Raw genomic sequence first — 21653 nt, 5'->3', positions numbered from 1 at the left:
ATCAAATACTTTAAAACACATCTGTTTGGAACGCCTTGTCTTATGCCCAGTATTTTAAGTAATGATCATATAACTTCATATAAGTAACCTGAAAGTTTTCACAAATGGCAGCATTTCCCCCCAAACAATATGCTGCACTGATTTTAGCAGACTCTTTTTTACTAAAGAATAATTTTCTTAGTGCAAATCATAAATCAAATTTGTTTCCTTCTATGAAATCCTGTATTTCCAACATTAATGACTCCTGACTTGATGTGATTAGCAAATATTCTCCACCACCACCACCTTCCACCCCCCCAAATAAGGCTCTGGACACAAGTTACAGAAAAACCCACAATACAATTTACAGCTCCGTATCAGGAACACTCCTCCACCAATAGTGCTTATAATAAAACCCAAGTACAGTCTATAATTGGCATTATTTTTCACTGTATACTTACATATTTTTCCCCTTACAAAGTGATCTCATTTTAGACAATGAGACCAACAGTGTATTCTGAAACTTGTTTCTGTTTAAAATCCAACATGTTCAAAATTTATACTGCCCCCCCAGCCCTCAATGCCTCCAAAACAGAACAACCACCACCAATCCTATGGATGGGCAAGCAACAGGAACATAAGATAATAAACTCAGAGACAGAGCTCTCATAAGTCATGTAATCTAACCCTCTCATTTTACAGGGAAGGAAAATGAGAAATAAGAGGCTAAAGGATCTGCCAGAATCCAAATCATATACTGTCTTCAAGCATACTGCAACCTGTGGCTTCCCAAGACCATCTCCTGAAACAATTATTTTGAAAACATGAAAAATACAATACCTCTTTTCCTCAGTGACCTTACACATAGAAAGGTGTTCATAATTACCTGAGCTAGAATGAATCTATCTTTGACAAAAATCTGTACATACCTACCTTGAAAATGTGCTTGGTCTCCTTGGGAACAAGCACATCCTTTATAACAAGAGCAGGACTAAAATGATTGGTGTACCAGACTGACCAAATTCCGGTTGCATTCCAGTGTGGCTCAAGGTGGAACTGGACTGCAGAAGGGTCAATGACAAAGTATCTGGGAACACACATAGAACACAGGGATGAGTCTGAGCAAAGGGCTGGCACTTTGAAGAAGTCAGATCTCCTGGTTATATGGGACTGGATGATTCAGTCTGGAGATAATATGATCTCCTACTTCTCAATATCCTCCTATGGCTCAGCTATTGCTGTACAAAATCATAACAAAGAGCAGGAAGAGACAAAAAGAACCAGATCAATTAATAATTCTGGCTCTAAAGGGGAAGGAAAAAATAATTTGACCAGCTCTACCTGAAGAGGAGCTGCGATGAAAATCACACCTAGACGCTCTTCCCTAACTCTTAACGAACAACAGAATTAAGGCTAAATTAACCTCTTGCCAAAGGACTGATAAACTCCTTCAAGAAAGGAGTGGTTTCATTTTTGTCCTTCCATCCCCAGTACGTTGCAGAGTGCTTGAATCAAAGGCGGTGCATCATAAACGCCTAATTGATTACATGAACCTACCCTTGCACCACAGGACGAGATAGGCATGCCTGCAACGTGGCCATGCCTTTCGGATTTCTTCCTTCCCCAGGATAATCAGTTTCACTGAGACACGATGGTGCTGTTTAGAAATGGGAAGAAAAATCAGGGTCAAGCACAGATCTCTTGGTTTCCACTTATGCCTTTCCTCTTTACTAACTAAGCCTACTACCTGTGTGTCTCCTTTGCCAAGACTTTCACCCCTCTAGTTTATTTTCTCAGAGAAAAAATTAAGTTCCACATGCCATCTTTTTTCCATGACAAAACCCTGTTTTTTCTCAATTAACAGGGAAAAAGTCCTTACACCTGCCAGGTACAGTGAGATGGGGAAAAAAAAGAAGCTAAACTGGATGCATATCATAGTATAATAGCCTAGCAGGGCACTGGAGAAACTGAGCAGGAAAGAAATAAAATCTAAATGGTAAGCAAGAGTTCTTTGGTATGGTGGTATCTTTTGACTGTTTTATGATTTAATGTCCTGTCTACGAAAGAACAGGCAAAGATGGAAGGGAAAAGATGAATGCAGATCTGAAAATAAAATTGAATTTCAAAAAAATTTTCTTATGGGACAGAGTACCCTAGCAATCTCTGATTATTCGCAACCCCTGATCATTGCTGCATTAAGAGTTCCAACACAAAATTTCACATCAGGAGTATAAAATAAGAACTATTAATTCCTGCACAATGGGAATCAAACTCATTATCTTACATCTTAAGCTAATCTGCAGTTATGAATAAATCACTCCACAGAGACAACAATAACTGTCATCGTTATATCATCTATACAGGCACACTCTGCCTAACATCATTAACTGGTTTCCACAAAAATGCAACTTTAGGTGAAATGACAAAACAGGGAACAGTTAGTCTCATGGGAACATTATTATAAATGGGTAATCAGCTAGACAATATCATGGCAGAGTTTCGAGACATTACAGTAAGGTTTGGTCATTACATATTTATGGTATTCTTGGGAAACAACATTAATAATAACCATTCATGGGGATATGCTTCAACAATAGAAGTAAACAGGAGACAGTTGCCAAACGTACAAATACCGTACCTTTACAAATAAAAGAAGCAATTTTGGTAAAATTGGTTGTAGAAGAAGGTAGCAGGACTGGTTGAAATTGCAGAGATAAAGAATCTCTTTGTGAGAAATGATGTACATCCTGAAATAAAAGATAAACATCATTTACTTTTTTATGGGAAGATGGCTACTAAGTATAGTATTTTGTCTCTACATTTTTAAAAAGGAGGCAGAGAAACCAAGGATGCAGAAATGGAGAACAAAAATGACTGGGGAAAAAAGAGGGTCAGAAATCAGGAGGAAAGATTAAGACAAGGAAAGTGACAGCTAAGGGTTGACTCAAATTATCTAGACAGATGAAAAAGCAACATGAGAGATGAGTACAGAGCTACTGCCCAAAAGATAATTAACTGCTGATAATATAAGAAAGAACCCGATCTTATTATCACTCTAAAAAGAAGGCCCAAGCAGAAGGATTTAAGGCAGAATAGACTTGGATCAAAAAATGAGGGAGACTATGACATCTTCAATTCTCAAGTCAAAAAGAATAATTTAGCTACCCCCTCCTATCCAGGTTCCTTTTAACTCAATTATAAATTTTAGGGATCTCTGACGCTACACTTATTAAATAGGAAAATTAGTATTTTTCATCATCATCAGTTGTATTTGTCACCACCCTAAGTCTTTAGCCCTTAATCAGACTCAAATGTTTATCCTTGTGTACTTCTGTTGGTACAGATCACACAGTCTCATTTGTCTGTATCCTTCAACGACCTAACATGCCCACCTCCCACCAGAAAATGAGCTAACACACTGGGGGCCTTCCTTGAAGTCTGAATATTTTGTGGTTACCAATGGAGCACTCAGGTGCACAGCTGCCATCTCTTTGCCCTCACGACCTTACTCCTTCTCTGATCATGAATTTCCTAAATGGTATCCCTTAAACCTGAGAGGCAGCATGGTTTAGTGGATAAAGGGGCTACCCTTAGAGTCAAGCACCAGCTGTTACACACTTTGTGACCCTAATGAAGTCACATAATCCTCTCAGAGTTCCAACCAATTCTTTAAGAAAACGTATAAAAGAGGTGTTGATCTGCATTGGTAGAAGAAATTTTCTCACTGGAAACTCCAAATTCTAATGAAACCATAAGTCTAGACACTCCTTCATGCCTCCCCCCAAACTCCATTACGTCATGAGCATCAGTGTGACAATAATGCCTTCTATTTGTACAGGACATTATACAAAGCGCTTTCACATATATTTGATTTAGTCCTCAAAACCCTATAGGAAGGTCATTATCAATTCATCAATGTCTATTAAATATGGCACTTACTGTGCTAACTACATTTTACGGATAAGGAAGCTGAGGCCTGCCAAGGTCACAAAGCACCTAACAAAATGAACTGGAACTGGGAGTCAAGTACAGGATCATTTCACTACACTTTTATCAGTAATAAATGGATAAACATCTCTTGATAAACTTAGATGGATGTATATATGTGTAATTTGGCAAAATGTACTTCATTTTCTACCAAGTCTTTTTTAATTTGTTTATGACAAAAATATGTTTTATTTAAGTCATGCAACCTCATTTTCTAAATAATTATCTGAGAAATGATGATACATAAATTTAACCATAGGTTAAGAAGGCTGGAAGATCCCTGAGAGTTTGTATAGTTACAATGAATAACTTTTGACAAAATCCGCACTAAAATCATCCAAGACTGAAAAGAAACTATGCTATATTTTTACAATGTGCAGGAAAAAAGATCTATATAACTTCCCTAGGAAGCTTAGGACAAAAAATGTAACTGAAAGTTACTGTGATAAATATACATTTGTAAATGTAAAAAAAAATCCTACTTTTTTTACATATCTTGTATGTTACCCTAAATGTTACAAGATAACATAAGAATACAATGTTACAAGAGAAAAATCAACAAGTAAATTACCTGTATCCATAGAAGGCTGTTTCCCGAATGTAATACATACATATTTACTGCAGAATCATCTGTCAAAACAATCAAAGTAACTTAATTAAAACAAAGTTATCCTAATTTTATATCCTTTTATAAAGGTTACTGAAATAACATCTTAAAATTTCTGTCAAAGTTGTAATAAAGATTCCCTCATCGAAATAAAAATTGGGAATTTTTTTCTTACTGTACCTTTTTCCCTCTAACACACAGAAAAAGACAGTTATCACAGGCTACCAATGGTAGACTGGAGCTTTATAGTCAAGAGGACAGTCAATCTGATCAACTGCATTAGCCTCCAAAGATATAGCAGCCACTTCTAGGACACTGACTATTAATTAGGGTAAGAAAACAGAAGGGAAAGGAACAAGCATACATTAAGTGCCTGTTATGTTTTGCTTAGGGATGTATGACTTAAAGGAAATATATTTTTGGTTAGTATAGACAAATTAAGAGACTTGGTAGAAAATTAACTGCGTTTTGCCAAATAACGTACACACATCCCTCAAGTTCATCAAGAGATGTTTATTCCCGACTTTAAGCCACCAATTTTACTCGTCATCATCCCATGTAGGTGCTTAGCACTTAACATTCTGAGAGGTTGGTGCTATTATTATCATCCCCATTTTACAAGAGAAGAAACTAAGGTAGTTCGATGTTAAGTGAATTCCCCGGTGTCATACATCTCAAAAGTATCTAAGGATGGACTGAGACTCAGGTCTTCTTGATTTCAGGCTAAGTGTCCTTGGTTGTCACTACACCATAGCTGCCTTCAGGAAGCAACAGTCTTCCAATATACTGACTGATTAAAAAGCACCATAAGATACTACAGAAGGGTTCTCATTCTCTTTTGTGTCTTAGTTTGGAGTCTGGTAAAATCTATAAACTCCTTTTTGGTATTATGTTTTCAAATAATCCAGAGAAATACTGAATTTCAATTAGCGGTTAGTGAAAATAAAGATGCCACTTTTTCCCATCCAAGTTCACAAACCCCATGAAAATTATTCAAGGAATCCTCAGAGGCCCCAGGTTTTAAAAAGAAAAGGAAAGGAAAAAACCCTGTATTATAATAATCTAAGACTGCCTACAAAATGCTGGCTTGCTTTTAACTCTTAACTTGTCAGAATTTGATATATGGTGGATTTCCCCCCCACTCCCTCTTTAAATGCTAACCTTGAATAACCTAGATAACTAAAGAAAATACTATCATTCATGGCAAAGAATAAATGCTTGTTGCCTAATGGGCCTAGAGACCATATGTCAAATATTTTGCAAATTTTAGAACATTATAATAAATGTAAATCATTACAGTAACATTTGTTTATTGAACCACTGCTACAAATTATTTCTGAGGGCTAAAAAATTTATGTTGTCACCAAACCCTGTCCCTAGAAAAGTAAGTTCTCATTGTTTTCTGGTTTCCTTCTTCCAAAGTAATATAAAATACAGATTTTTGATTGAATCAATCAACCAAAAATAGATATTTCTGCATAATGGAGCTGTGGATGAAAAACAGTGTTTATCCCACTAAAGTGCCCAGAAAGTTGAAGCCCATAAATTTTAAGGGGCAATAAAGTTAATACTGTTAGGTAGGACTCAAATTTTCCAGGGTCAAGCTTCACAGACTACACTACTCACAGGTTTCCAGGAACTTCTGGCTCTAATTTACTATAATCTGGTAATTCACTGAAAATTTAGAATAACAATATTAATATGCATTTACATAGCACTTCAAAGTTCATGAAATTCTTTATATATAGTATCTTACTTGATCCTTACAACCACCCAATGATGTAGATATTCCAAGACTTATTGTGCCCATTTTCCATGACAAAACTAAGACTTGAAGTGATAAGAGACTTTCACCAGGCTAGTAAGTGTCCAAAGTGTCCAAGAGGCCCGAGTCAAACCCACACCTTCCTCCAAGTGCAGGATGCCATTATTTTAATAACAGGGTCAAGAGTTTCCATTCACAGTGAAAAAGAAACAAATGAAATATATGTCAGATAATCCAAGACTATCAAGGCAACTCTGTGGGGAATGGAATGCTTTTTTTTCAATTGGCTTTAGAAGGATTGCAGAGGGCGTACTTAAGCAGTAGCTACCATTTTCCCCCCAAACGGTAATACTGCCTCAATTAGCTAAGCTAAACATTGTGGAACCCTTCATTCTGTTTACAATTAGAGTAAAGCAAAGGACTTTCTGCCTTTGTCTTGGGATAACCATCCCCAAGAGAACCCTTCCAAGCAATGAATGTTTTTCTACCCACCAAAACTGCATTATAATGTTTTAAAGCTTCAAGGGTTTCACCTTACCCGAGGTCTCAGTTTTGTCCATAGCTACATAAACAATGGAGAGATTATCTAGTAAATCTTGTCTGCTCTCCTCATATTCCTCAGGGGAGGTTTCCGTGGTTAGAATTATGCTCATTTGTAGCAGCAAGGTGTCATCTGTTTCTAAATAGCAACTCTGAGGACAGATGGAGGGAAAAGGGAAGAGAAACTCATCAAGTCTTCCAAAGTACATAAATTTGGTGACTTCAAAATACTCCCCCCAAAAACACACACAAAAAAATCACCAAAACACAGAAAGATTTTTAGTTCTAAAATATAGATGTTCTTTAAAAAAAAAAAAAAAGCATTACCTTGAGCTGCTGACAAACTTTATTATGTAAACTGCATTCTAGATGAACTTGCAAGAGACTAGTATTAGTGGCTTCTGCCTGGAAGATTAAGAAGAAAAAAATAATTTTAAAAAGAAGATTTGGTAAAACTCAGTCTGTAGTGCCCTGTTATTAGGATAAGAGACTTTATAATCCTAAGCTCCTTTTTCAAATACCCCTAAAAACATATTTGTGGCAATGTAAAGGTTCCAAGATTTTTTGCCTCCTCTTTTTAATATGTCCGAGGGGCTAGATCACATTTACAAAATTGCACGGTGCATTTGTAATGATTCTAAGCTGCTTACTGCTACAAACACCCATTTTTTAAACACTAATACAACCAAACAGGTCAACGGCACAAAGTTATGGAAAACCACAATCTTGTTAGATTCACAACTGTAGAGGACATGAAAGCCTTGGAAAGATGAATGTTGGGTATAAGAGATTTTACCATACTGTCAAATATGACTTTAAGAGAAGTAGTGGAAAAGATATAAAAGGAAACAGATCAGTTACTTAGGGAGGGCAAGAGATAACAAATGGATAGGAAAGCCCATCCTCAAAAGAACCAGAGGCGTCCTCTAGTGGCTTGAGTAGAAATCCGATGGATGAATTTACAGAAATGGACAAAAACCTGCACCAGTGAAGAGGGTCTAAATGAACAAAGTCACAGCTCTGCTGAAATGCAGGTATTTCGGTACTAGTTTAGAATATAGTTGCCTGGCACTCACAAATATCTAAGAGAATATTAAAAAAACAATAACCAATCACCTTTATTAATTGTACTTCTCACCTGAGAAGAAGTCATTGTTCTCATCCTAAACACAGCAACACATGGTGAGAAGTACTGAGCAAACTACCATTAGAGAAAGCACAGAAGTCAAAGGCATATAGACAGCTCCCAAAAGGAAAAGTTCATCACTGATCATCTTATACATCAAAACCTGGTCATCTAGATCCTGTGTTTCCAATCTAAATTGTTTTAATTGGAAAATAAACAGCTTACAAAAGTGTTTTTAAGTTTATTTTTTTCAACACTGTTACCCTAATAAAATGTATTTAAGTCACCCACCAAATAAAATCATGCAAATAGTTTTACATAATGGTCAAGATGAGGCTTCATCAATTTCCCAATGAAAAACTGGATACTGGAAGCCACGTAAAAGAAGAGATCAAGAAAATAGAGAACCAGAAATGGAACCACAAGTTTAACTGATTAACAGCCTGAGTGTCACAGTGCTACCTAGGTAATGTAAAGCAATCTCGGTCTAACATATCAGGTGGACCTCTCTTCTCTGCCTTATCACTCCCCACGCACCTCAAAAATTTATATAGGAAGACATGGCCAAAAGATAGCCAGGCTCAAAAGTTATGAATTTTTATTGTTATCTAGTTATTAGACACAGATCTATTCCATTAGAGCCCCTTAATGGCAAAGACCATCTTTTGTCTCTTTTTTTTGTATCCCCATAGGTAGCACAGTGTCCGGAACAGAGTGAGTGCTTAACAAATGTTTGCTGACTGATTTCTGGGTCACTGGTACAGCTACATGAATGAAATCACAGAATTACCAAATATAATCCTTTAATTTTCTAAATTTGCTACTTACTGTCTCTGTGTATATACAAATATATATATTTTCCAGTTCAATTGTGTTCTATTAGAATATGCAGAGAATATTTAAAGAAACAGATTTCCTACACATAAGGAAGCAATCTGTTATGACCATATCTCCTGCACAGTGACTAAGAGCCTAGAATGTTTTGCACTTGGGTTATTTTTTAATAGCTATTTTTTAGTACTTTTCATCAATGCAAAATACTGAAAGTAGCAAGAAATATTTTTTAATAATTTTAATGATTTATTTAAAAGTCATATGCCACATATTAAGAAGGCATAAGAAAAAATTTCAGTGAAAAATGTGAAAAAAATGAAAGAATCCACAAGAGGGAGTTCTAGCACTTTCAAACTTCCTTTTTATCATTTACAGAAATAACAAAAAATGTAGTTATAAAAAGAGGCAGCATGATATAGCAGAGAGAAAGCACACCTCACAGGCAGAAAGATGGTTTAAGTGCTACCTGTGACGTTAATGGCTCTGCAGCCTGAAGAAGTCATGGAACTCTTCAATTATTTAGTCAATTCCCATAGGATTATAACTTGAAGAAGAAACAGTGACCTGCACTGAAAAAGGGAGTTTCATTGTGTGGGGATTTCTGCTATTAGTGAAATCACAGGTCTTTGCCACATCAATATTCTCCCAATGGCACTATTTGGTTGTCACCTTGTGCTGTGCTGTATCTCAAAAGAAAACCTACAGCAGAGGCTCGCACAGCAATGGCTGAGGGGCCACTGCGAATGTGAGCAGGCTGAAACACATTACCAAGGAGGAAATGCACGAGAACTAGGATTAAAGATGATCAGTTATGTGACTAGAAAAGGATGTGAGTAAATCAATCATGTAGCAATATGGGGCAAAAACAGCAAGATGGATAGACCGTGTGCTAGTCTGGTAATCCACAAAATATCAAGAGATCTAAAACGGCTCTATACTATGAGGAAGAGGAAACTCCTATGGAGATTATGGAGGAAGACCTGCAAAAGTTTAAGAATAAAAAAATAGAGATGGTTGTTCCCCTCCACGTCCTCCCCTTCATTAGTAACCTGGCGCATTAGTAGGTGCTTAATAAAATATTTGTTTTTCTGAACCTCAAGATTAAGGAAAAAAAACTCTGAACTCAAAGTCTCCACTATTCCCTTCTCCCAAAACAAGTCATGCAATGTCATTTTATGTACCCATGTAAGCCTCTATACCTAACATAGCTATATATCTAGTCTGATATAGTAATTGCTAACATCATATACCACTTTAAGGTGTGCAAAACACTTTACATATATTATTTCATTTTATAATACTGGCTCCTTATCCTGCTAATCTCAATCAACTAATGTTTAAGAGCTAAAATAATCTCCTACACCATTGCCTGCAATAATTAATTGAGCAGAACAGGAAAATGATAAATGTTGGAGAGGATGTGGGAGATGTTGGTGGAGCTGTGAGCTGATCCAACCATTCTGGAGAGTAATTTGGAACTATGCCCAAAGGGCTACAAAAATGTGCATACCCTTTGACTCAGCAATATCGCTTCTAGGCTGTATCCCCAAGAGATCATAAAAATGGGAAAAGGTCTCACACGTACAAAAATATTTATAGCAGCTCTCTTTGTAGTGACCAAAAACTGGAAATCAAGGGGATGCCCATCAAATGGGGAATGGCTGAACAAATTATGGTATATGAATGTAATGGAATATTATTGCGCCATAAGAAATGATGAACAAGAAGACTTCAGAGAGGCCTGGAAAGACTTATATGATCTGACGCTGAGTGAAAGAAGCAGAACCAGGAGAACTTTGTGCACAGCAACAACCACAGTGTACGAGAGTTTTTTCTGGTGGACTTGAATCTTCATAGCAATGCAAGGACTTTAAAAAAAAAATTCCCAATGGTTTTCTAAAGCAAGATGCCTTCACATCCAGAGAAAGAACTATGGAATTCCACAGTAAGATGTAGCAGATGTGTGTGGATGTGTGGATGTGTGTGTGTGTGTGTGTGTGTGTGTGTGTGTGTGTGTGTGTGTGTGTGTGTGTGTATTATGTTCTGGTTTGTTATATGATTTCTCCCATTTATTTTAGTTCTTCTACACAGCATGACTATAGTGAAAATGTATTCAATAGGTATGTATGTGTAGATCCTATATAGAATTCTACGCCTCTCGGGGAAGGAGGGGGCTGGTGAGGGGTGGGGGGTGGGGGTCAGTGCCTCTCAACCTGGGTTCAAATGCCACCTCTAATATTTGTTATCTGTGTTACTTTGAACAAGACACTTGAACTTCCCTAGCCCCCTCATCCCTAAAATAAGTTGGGATTGAATGGCCCTTCATGTTCCTTCTGGTCACTCTAAGAAATCTACAACATATAGAGTGAGTATTCTTTGAGATTGAGATAAAAGGGGAAAAAAACCAAGTCTGCAGCATCACTCTTCATAAACCCAACAATTCCTTATTACTCTTCATGTCAGGGTATGCAAGCAAAGTTCATTACACTTGACATTTGAAGCAATTGAAGTTTGGAGAAGTTAGATAATGTGCCAAGATATCAAACGGCCGACTGGGGAGTTCTAACCTACAATTCAGGCCACTCAGCTCCAAGCCTAAACTTTTCTGACAACCAGCAAATTATAACTGATCCAGACACCTACAATATACACTGAAATTTAGGTTTAAAGTATATATGCTGTGTGGACGTATATGTAGAAGGATGTAGTGAGTTGTACAATAATATAAAAACTGAGCAGTAAACCAATTTTGAAATTTAGTTTTCACAGTTTTATTTTTAAGAGGTAAGAAAATGGGATAGGTGGTGCAAGACAGTAATAGATTTCCTTGCCATCCCATCAAACAGAGAAAGTTCCAAAGACAAGGTGGCATTTTTAATAGGTATTTAAGGAGGCGAAAACTCTGAAAAAGAAAACCCTATGAAAGAAATTAAAGGAATTAAACCAGTGTAACTCAGAAGAGTAATAACATCAATGAAGCTTTTAAACATAGTAAAAATAAATGACAGTGACTTCAAAGGATTGGGGCATTATTATTTCACTTAAACACAATAATCGATGAGAACTGTACACCCACATAAGCCAAGTCCCATCAGAATATTTCAAAATGGTCATGGACAAGAAGAGGCCCTTGAGGGCCTAACAAAGGTGAATAAACAGTGTCAAGTGATATAGGTTTGGCTACAACATTAGGGAATAACTCCCCACCAGAACTGTCTAGACCAGCTGTCTCAAGAGATGGTGAGCTTATCCTGAGTGGAAATCATCCAAATGGAAGGTGGGTGACTGTTTCTCAGGAACAAGGTGGCCCCCGAGGTCCCTTCCCATTCTGTGATTGTATAACATGAAGTTTCAAAGTGACTACTTGACTGTGGCCTAGTTATAACTTAGATGACAAGTCCTAGGGATGTGGTTGTCAGAAAGCATGAGGATGGTAAGTGACTTGCCCAGTGTCTCCCAGCTAGTAAATGTCAAAGGCCAGACTTAAACCCAGTCTTCCTGACTCGTAGCCCAGCATATTACCTATTGTGCCAAGTTGTCTCTCTTTCAAACAGAATACAAATGAGTGATTTAGGGGAAAAATTTAAGAGTTCACATAACAAAAGCTAATGAAATGAGATACATGGTAATAGAAACATAGTCCATGAGACCTGGGTTATCTTGGAAGGGACCTTAGATGTCATCCAATCTGACTCCTTCATTTTAAAGATGAGGAAGCCAAGACCCAGAGGTTAAGTGAACTGCTGCAGTTCACAGTGGAGGTTAGCATTTGAACCCAGATGCTGACTTCAGAGCTCTTTCTCCCCTCTTTAACATCTCAGGTCACCTAGTTTAAACTCTTCATTTCACACAAGAAAGCCAAGACACACAGAAGCCTTGCCCAAAATCACAGACAGGAAGCAACCAAGACAGAATCTGAGCTTTCAGCTTGGTGATCCAGGCACTACTCTTTCTGGAACACAACTTCATCTCCTTCCATGATAAATTCCTATTTCCTTTGAGTCTATCTTCCTCTGTCATTTTTTTTTCTGTATGTGTGTGAGGCAATTGGGCTTAGGTGACTTGCCTAGCTAGTAAGTATCAGAGGTCACATTTGAACTCAGGTCCTCCTGACTCCAGAGCCAGTGCTCTATCCACTGCATCACCAAGCGGCCCCTCCCTTCTCTGTCATTTTATAGCTTCACTGTCTAAAAGCTAACACACCAATGTCTACAACCCATATGGCATTCTACAAAATAATGTTGTTTCCATGTCTCAAACAACAGCCACTCTGATGAGGTGATTTGTTCCTCTGACAAATATGAACCAAAAATGATGCTAGAAAAGAAGAGGAAGATTTGGCCTCTATCAACATAACCATCAATCTCCAAAATAAATGAATATATCACAGTACCATCTACATGGCACACAAACTTACCTGAGTCTAAGTTGAGGCAAATAGGGTTAGGTTAAATGGCTTGCCCAGGATCACACAATCAGTAAGTGTCTAAGGTCAAACATGAACTCAGGTCTTCCTGACTCCAGGCCCAGCACTCTGTCTACTGCCAACTAGATGCCCCTTGCAGGCACTTAACAATTTGTTATTTTCCTTCCTTCTATTTGTGTAAATATTTTCTATGACAGGCACTATTTTTGCCGCACTTGTGATATAACAAATGGAATATTAGGCTTCACTAACTTTCATTTTGGATTTAAACTTTAATATAGTTGAACTCATTTAATTAAACCCAGAAAAAAATTAAGCAAAAAAAAAAAAATTACCCCTTCACTTCTCAAAGTACAACAAAGCAGGGGAGGAATAAAGCTTGTCAGAAAGCTAAAAATGACTGTGGACCTCAGTGGTATGGAAGGTCCAAGCAAGAGTTACCATGCCGAAGAAACATTAAGCAATTGTGAAGCATCACAAAATAAATAAATAAATAAAGATACCAAGATGAAATAAATGAAAATTCCTAACTTCAATGATCTTAAAGTGGTGGAGCTGGGAAGACAGACAAAAAAGAAAAATCCAAGAAAGAAGCAGGGGCAAAGAAAGCTACCCACAGAGTAATAAGTTTTACCCCATGAAAAGTCAAAAAAATTATTTACTATGTATCATTCACTTTCCCGGAAGTTAATAACTGATGTAACTGGCTATCGAAAAGAAAAAGAGTGAGACTATGCTGAGGAAAAATTGACAACCCCCAAAAACGCAGTAGTGATAAGGGTATAGGACTTATAGGAAAGAGACATGGTCACTACTTATCAACTTTAAAGTTAACAACCTTAAAAGCTATTTTAGAGAGATATAGGGGACTTTTTAATTCTAGAAAACAGACGCCAAGAAGCATGGTCTGGAGCTGAGGGACAGTCATTCAATACACACACACAAACACATTAGATTTTATTTATTTTGGTCCTTTTTTAACCTTACATTCATTTCTAAAAGTACCCCTCTTTCCCCGCAACCAGCAAGCCTTCTCCTTTTGAACAAAAATGTAAAGAGAAAGAATTTGGCAAAACTCAACCCCATCCTACTCACAAGCAAAAAAGAACAATGCTCACAGATACAGAGATCAGAAAGCACATACCTAAGAAACAAATGCTGCACTGAGAGCTCATCTTGTATTCAGTCATAATACTCACTCAAAGGGACATTAAAGGGCTATGTGACTCAACAGCATAGTTATATGCAGTCCATAATACTGCCCTCAGATTTTAGGGCTGAACTGCTACCATGTCTAAATTGCCATTAGTAGTCCATTATGGAGCTATGTATTTCCTTAGCTTAGCTACAACTTCCTTGAACCTATTGTACATTTTTGGATAATAGTCCATTATAGTACATTATGGAGTTATGTTTCCTTAAGTCAGCTATAACTACTAAGGGTTGAAGTGCTCATAACCAGGAGAGAACATGAATAGCCTCCTCTTCTTACTCCTTAGTTTCAAAGACAACTTCATGTGATGGCCTAATGACCTAATGTGAAGACCATATTTTATTCCTCAGAAAGGCTCTAGATAAGAATGCCTGGGAAACCACAGTAACCATCTTTTCTTAAGAAATACAAAAGGGAGGTGAGGCAATTCCTTCCTGGGCTCCAAACAATCTTTCACTCCCAAAAACCTACCTGTGTTTGTGAAATCTGGATACTCTGGACATGGGGAAGCAGCAAATGAGCATTTGGTAACTGTTTTGTTGACCCTTCAGTGGAGAATTGTGGAGTTCCAGTTCCAAAGACCTGGAGAAAAGAGACAAATTATACCATTATGAAAACATACAATATTCAATCATCAAATGTCAATCAATTACCATTCCAGATGAAGTCTATATTCCTGATACTAAGTTTCAAGGCCCTTCATCAGTTAAGGATCCTATGCTTCTAAATGCCTTCTTCCCCAGCAAACCATGGGCCTATAAGCTGAATCTTTTTGTACTATGTAGACTGCAAACTACACAGAGAAAATCTCTCATAAAAATGCTGCATGGAGCTAGAAGATCATTGTACATGGTGGCAGTAAGATGATCAACTGTGAATGACTTAATGATACAATGAGCTGAGACAATTCTGAAGGACTTATGATGGAAAATGCTATCCATAACTAGAGAAGGAACTGATGGAGTCTGAATGAAGATCAAAGCATACTATTTTTCACTTTATTTTTCTTAGGGCCTGGGGGAGTATCTATGTTCTCTTTTGCAACTTGGTTAATATGAAATATGTTTTGCAAGACTATACATATAAAATCTATATCAAAGTGTTTGCCTTCTCAAGGAAGGGTGAGAAAAGGGAGGCAATTTGAAATTCAGAAAGTATAAAAAATGAATATCAAAAATTGTTTTTACATGTAATTGAGAAAAAAATAAAATAACATTGTATTTTTTTTTTAAATGCCATATGGCTCCAAACTTCTATAAAGGCCCTGCTTTATCCAGAATATTTTAACAAGTATGTTATTTGAATTTTGTCTTTTTTTTTTTTTTACTTAGGCATGTCAAAGACTGCTGCCCTCAAAATGCCTGGATTCAGTTAGAAGAACTATGACTTAATTGATAAAATTATTATTTTTGGTCATCCCAATAATCAAAAAGAAATTCACACATCCCCAAAGAGTCCACATGGGAAGAATGACAAAATTATTGCCTTCTCAAGTTGCTTTTTATAAAAGAATGCCTTTTACATTTTACAATACAAAAACTAAATATTCAAATGGGTCTTTTTCCCCATTCCAATATCTGTCAAAAATCAAGAGACCAATATGAGGTCACACTTATGTGAGAGCTATATAGCACAGAACAAGTCAGTGATTTGTGTCCAAGTAGGGCCTGAAGAAAGGTTTAAGCAGAGTAAGACTGAAGTAACTAAAGGGCTATGGATCTTTTGAATCTGGAAATCTTAGAGCACAATGCCCACATTTCCAAAACTACTTAACTTTTTTTCTTTTTATAGGCTTTTTGTATGTAAACTTTATAATAAAGCTAATATGAAACAGATTTATTAGAACAGGAGAAAAAAAATTACTTCACCTGGTAGGAAATAATTCCATAAGAGGATGTATTTATAAATAAAGAACTTTCAATGCTCCCTTCTTCAGTTGGTAAAAAAATGATTCTGAAGGAGGTTTGTCCCATTGCTGGAATCACCTGAAAGACAGGTATACATTAATTTCACCTGCTCAAAACCAATAATTAAAGTATCTCTATAATCTCTTCTCTTAGACAACTTTCATGCTACTTAAACCTACAAACAGTAAGGATGACAGTTTCCACAACAGATCAGAATCCCCAAGTCTGAGGGCACTTTAAAAAAGACCATACCAAAAAGTTTACTGGCAACAGAGAACCCAAATCCTTTAATTATCATTTGGGATTACGGAGTCTCTACCCCTACACAAGCCATTTATGTTTTGCTTTTTGGTTTTTTTAATATCTTTCTTCTCAAACTCCACATTCAAATTTTTCAAAATTTTTCCTAGACACCAGGAATTCTTCACCTTTTATGTGTCACAGACCCTGCTGGGCGGTCTCAAGAAGTCAGTGCACTCCTTCTCAAAAATCACATTTTTTAATGTACAAAATAAAATGTGTAGGATTTTAAAGGAAACAAATCATTTCCAAATATAGTTTTAAAAAAAAGTTCAAGGTACCCAGTTAAGAATCTCTGCTCTTAACTAAAATTTTGAACTTTACATAAACATAAAGGAGAATTATATGTGAGCACTCAAATGCTTTACTCAAACAAGTGAAACGTCATTACTGGGTATGCCAAGATGATAAAACAGTATTGGTCTCAAAGTCAAGTTCCAAGAACCAAGTTCAAACCTGAAGGTGAATATAAGCAAGCATGGAAAAAAATAAAGCCATGTAACTATTTGGGAACTGTAAATAGAGTTTAAATACCATTCAAATTAAAACATCAAGAAAGTTGTTCTGTCATGTCCAGCTCTTTGTGATCCCATATGGGGTTTTCCTGGCAGAGATATTAGAGTGGTTTGCCATTTCCTTCTCCAGCTCATTTGACAGATGAGGAAATTGAGGCAAATAGGGTGAAGTGACTTGCCCAGGGTCACATAGCTAGTAAGTGTCTACAGGTGGATTTGACCTCAGGAACATGAGTCTCTGACCCCAAGCCTGACAGTGTGCACCATCGAGCTACCCTATATGAGTAAGTGCTTAGGCCAGCTAGTTAAACTTATCACCTACCCTCCTCTAAAACCGAATTTTTAAATAATTTTTCACGTTATTTTGGAGAGAGAAAAAAAGGCTTCAAACTTTCTCTAATTACTGAATATTTCAGAATCTATGCTAAACTAAAAGTTCACAGTATGAGATTTCAGTTAGGGTAAAGAAAAATCTTTTGATATGAGCACACCAACTACATGGTTTGAAGTCTAAACTTCTTCTCCCTTATATGCTGATATCAAGACTCACCCCAAAATAAAGAAGAAACCTTCTGAAAAAAATAAACACAAAGCAAGTAAGCAGAGGAAAAAGACCAGGGTTAGCAGGGAAAGGGGAGACAAGCAGAAAAGGAAAACTTTGGGCCAAAGAAAGCATGAAACCTTGGCACACTTCCACCACATAGTTTCCAAGAGTACATCAACACTCACCCTGCAATGAACAGGAGACACATGAAAATGTCTAGAAGCTGTAAACACTGAATTCACTACAACTTCTTTATCCCTACTAGGGTTATGAGCATATAGTATTTTAGCTGTGGGAAGTCCCAATAACCTAAGGGGGGAAAATGAGAAAAAAAATATTATGTATGTGTATGTGTATAGACTTAGATTTTTTACAAGAGATCAATTTTCATTACCTTCTTTTATAAAATGCAACAAATCCTGGTTCCATCAAAATACATCAACTACAACAGTAAGAAATAGCATTTCCTTTCATAAACCTTAATTCAAACCAAAGGGCAAGGGAAAGACAGGATGGCTAGACATAAGCTGCAAAAAAAAATAAAGCCATCATTAAGGACATTTAGGATAAGAAATCTGATCCTACTCATGTGAGAACCAGAGGGTAGCTCATGTTCTGTGCTGGTAGGCAATATTTTTAAAACACAACAAAATGGACTGAGGCCTCCAATGTGTTGAGTTGACTCTCATTAGAAGATTTATCAAAAGACCTAGATAAGAGATACATGGGATGAGAATAAGAGACAGGGCTACAATTTTTACCTAGGATGGGAATTCCCAAATCAAAGAGCTCACAGACTTTACCTGACAATCTCAACCCCAATGAGGTTTGTGCTACATGAATCCAATGGGGGCATTAAACTTTTAAATAAAATACATATTAGGCACTAGATATTTCTCCAACTCATGCACATAATTCAAACAAAAATAAATCATGTTTAGATAAGAGAAAATTTGCTTGCTCACATGAAAACCTAATTCCCTTAGGCTTTGTTTCCTGGGCATTAAGTGTAAAGGTTATTTGCTGAACATTCTGCTCTTCTGGAAATAGCAGTCTTTCAACTCACAGGAGGAATATTTCTTGGTAGTTCTGGCAAAAGAATTTACTTAACTGATGCTAAAAAGAGTGCCCTGGGTAAAAAATGAAAACATACAACACTGCACCATAATACGCTGCTTTACAATGACTGTAATTACTAGAGTCACTTTTTGATCATACTGTCTACCTCCAATCCTAACTCCACTGAGGCAGGGCAGAAAAGGAGTCAATAGATAGAGAGATCTGGAAGAACAACCTACTCCTTAACTACTTCACTGCTTATCTCTTACTCTCCTCCTATACCAAAGTACAGTATCACTCCTTGCTTCAATCAACAATGGCTTCAATTCAATGAAAAAAAAGTAATTAAGCACTTACTATGCACTATGCTAGATTCCAGTCAAGTAGCATTCTCACAAACACCACAAGTAGCTACCAGAAATGTCACTGAAGTCACAGGCACAATTCCAATAGTTCTAGTGAAGAGGGTTCAAATGAGCAATGCTTCTTAGCAAAGGTTAGGAAACACAACTAATTCTCTTAATTTAACAAAAATCTCAGAGGTGCTAGGTCTCTGTTTTCCTTTGGGAATATAAGGACTTATGTGCTTTCCCTTCACCACACTGAAAAAGTCATAATTCAGAGCCATTGTAAAGGATAGAAGGTCACCCTTGGAATAAGGAAGACCTCGGTTCAAGTACTTGACTCTGGATATTTGGATATATGACCAAGAACACATCACTTAACTATTACTATTCCAAATACTACCTGCTAAACCACATCTATGGAGGGTGCTTCCATACTGGGAGTTCCTCAATCAATGAAATCACAGGTCCAACTGACAAAAAAATCAATACCACCTTTAAAAACGGCAATCATCTACTTTTCTCCTCTTAACCAAAAGTGTTTAAGTTTTTTTTTTAAGGATTTAAACAAGGATTTAAAATTTATCATCAATAACATTTGTTAAGGGCCTACTATCCACAGGGATAACTTTTTTAAAGTGTTTTTATTATCAAAAGAAAGTAAATTTTCTGAATGCAACAATGTTATAATCATAGAAAGTTCTATTGCAGTGGACCAATATGTTACCATCTCACTAAATTAAACAGTCATGTCTTTCCTGGTTTTTAATTTCCAAGAAAAAGGAATCAATTAGTTAAGTCGTTAATGCTTACATGTAAATGCTTCATATCCTCCCAACATGACTAGGAGAACAGCCTTGGTTTCATGTAACACTTCACCTACATGTATAAAGTATCTCCCCAGGGCACAACAATCAAGGGCAATGGGGAGAATCAGAGCCCACAGCCATCCTCCCTCCAGAGAAGTTCAGGCTGAAGCAATAAATCAAACAGTTGGGAATGTTGGCCAGGACTTTGGAGTAGTTATCACTCTGCTATTTTTAAAGTGTTATGAAGATCTTAAATTTCCTTTACCAGAGACAACTGCCAGGTTCCCCAGGGTCTAAAGGACAATCCAAAGGGAAGTTCTCTCTTTGAAAGGCAAATCTCAGAATTTTATACCTTATCAATCCACCCTATTCTCAGGATAATTAGCACCCTCTACTTCAAAGCTGTCTGCCTATATAAGACAACCTTTACAATAACCCTCTGGAGTCAAGTGGGATTAAACAATATTATCCTTGCTTGATATATAGGGAAGCTAAACTATGAAAGGGGAAAGGGATTTTGCCCAAGGTCACACACAAAGTAAATGACAATATCAAAAACAGAAACCAGACAGCAAAGTAGCCAAGGAAGGCATCCTTGTATTCTCTCTGATTCTAGTACTTCCTATCCTTCTATTTGTTAAAAAGGCATTAAAATCTCACTCATCTCAACAGTGATAATTTGGAATGCATGAATGGATAAATTTTTTGAGTAAAAACATTCAAATAAATTTCCTCCTCTAAGACTATTCACCAATATGACAGTGTGATATAATGGAAGGAATGTCAGATGGAAGCCCACTTGACAAAGACTATAGACCCAGTTTTATTGCCTATGTGATCTTGGGCAACTATATGAGCCTCAATTTCCCAAGTTACTAAAAAAGGGGGGGGGGAGGGGGAGGAGACAAAATACTTAGTCTGCCTACTTAACTGAACCAAATAAGATAATGAATACGAATAAAAATATGAAGTCACTTTAAAGATAGAAAGGCATTACTAGTAAGGTAAATCAAATTTAAAACTAAGTTATTCACAACAAAGGCTGAATTAACCTTTATTTCAATGCCATCAGATTACGCAACTAGTAATTCATTCATCTCTAATAAATAACTGGATTTATTACATGGTTACATTGATTACAGACAGTAGTTTTTCACTTATAGTCTCATTTTATTTTGTTAGTGGGTAGGTCAGCAAACATTTTTTGAAGTGTTTCCTATATATCACATACATACAAGGTTTACACAATATAAATGGAACATAATCTTGGGGAAGATACACCAACAAAGGGCCCCTTTAGAAGATGGGATTTGAGCAGAATATTAAAAGGAAGTCAAAAGGCAAGTAAGGGGAGAGTATTCCAGGCATGAGAGCCATTAAGAAAGTAGACACTTGGAAGACAATGTCATGTTTAAGGCCAGTGTGCCTGAATGATAGATTATAAAGAGGGAAGTAAAGCATAAGAAAATAAGGTAGGAATGGATCAGACTATGAAGGACTCTAAATGTTAAAACAAGATTTTATACTTGACCCTGGGAATAATAAGGAGTCACTGGTATTTCCTGAGTAGGAGAGTGGAGTGGGACATGATTAGATCTGAGCTTTAGAAAATCATTGTCAGCCAAATGGAATGGAGTAGAGAGACATGTGAGGCAGGGAGACTAAACAGAAGGCAATAGCCCAGGTCACCAAGTGAGA

The 21653-nt window shown here is 36.8% G+C and overlaps 1 protein-coding gene across 6 annotated transcripts in view; it reads right to left on the bottom strand.

Annotated features, from left to right (window-relative positions):
• TMEM131L (transmembrane 131 like) overlaps window positions 1–21653 on the bottom strand; it is a 165609-nt gene that overhangs the window by 66855 nt on the left and 77101 nt on the right. For 5 of the 6 annotated variants that reach the window (XR_011969734.1, XM_072621302.1, XM_072621301.1 and 2 more), the window contains exons 5-13: window positions 17929–18052; window positions 16346–16462; window positions 14949–15059; window positions 7206–7283; window positions 6877–7030; window positions 4538–4596; window positions 2618–2726; window positions 1537–1636; window positions 913–1066 (exon numbers count right to left, since the gene is read on the bottom strand). Coding sequence is in view for 5 of the 6 variants with exons in the window: in XM_072621302.1 (XP_072477403.1) it covers window positions 913–1066; window positions 1537–1636; window positions 2618–2726; window positions 4538–4596; window positions 6877–7030; window positions 7206–7283; window positions 14949–15059; window positions 16346–16462; window positions 17929–18052 (1006 nt within the window). In the remaining variant the exon portion in view is untranslated. The remainder of the gene's footprint in view (window positions 1–912; window positions 1067–1536; window positions 1637–2617; window positions 2727–4537; window positions 4597–6876; window positions 7031–7205; window positions 7284–14948; window positions 15060–16345; window positions 16463–17928; window positions 18053–21653) is intronic. The other variant, XM_072621304.1, reaches the window with a different exon arrangement.

The sequence above is a fragment of the Notamacropus eugenii genome, chromosome 6, assembly GCF_028372415.1.
Source record: "Notamacropus eugenii isolate mMacEug1 chromosome 6, mMacEug1.pri_v2, whole genome shotgun sequence".
NCBI lineage: Eukaryota > Metazoa > Chordata > Mammalia > Diprotodontia > Macropodidae > Notamacropus > Notamacropus eugenii.
This window is presented reverse-complemented; position numbering and strand designations above follow the sequence as displayed.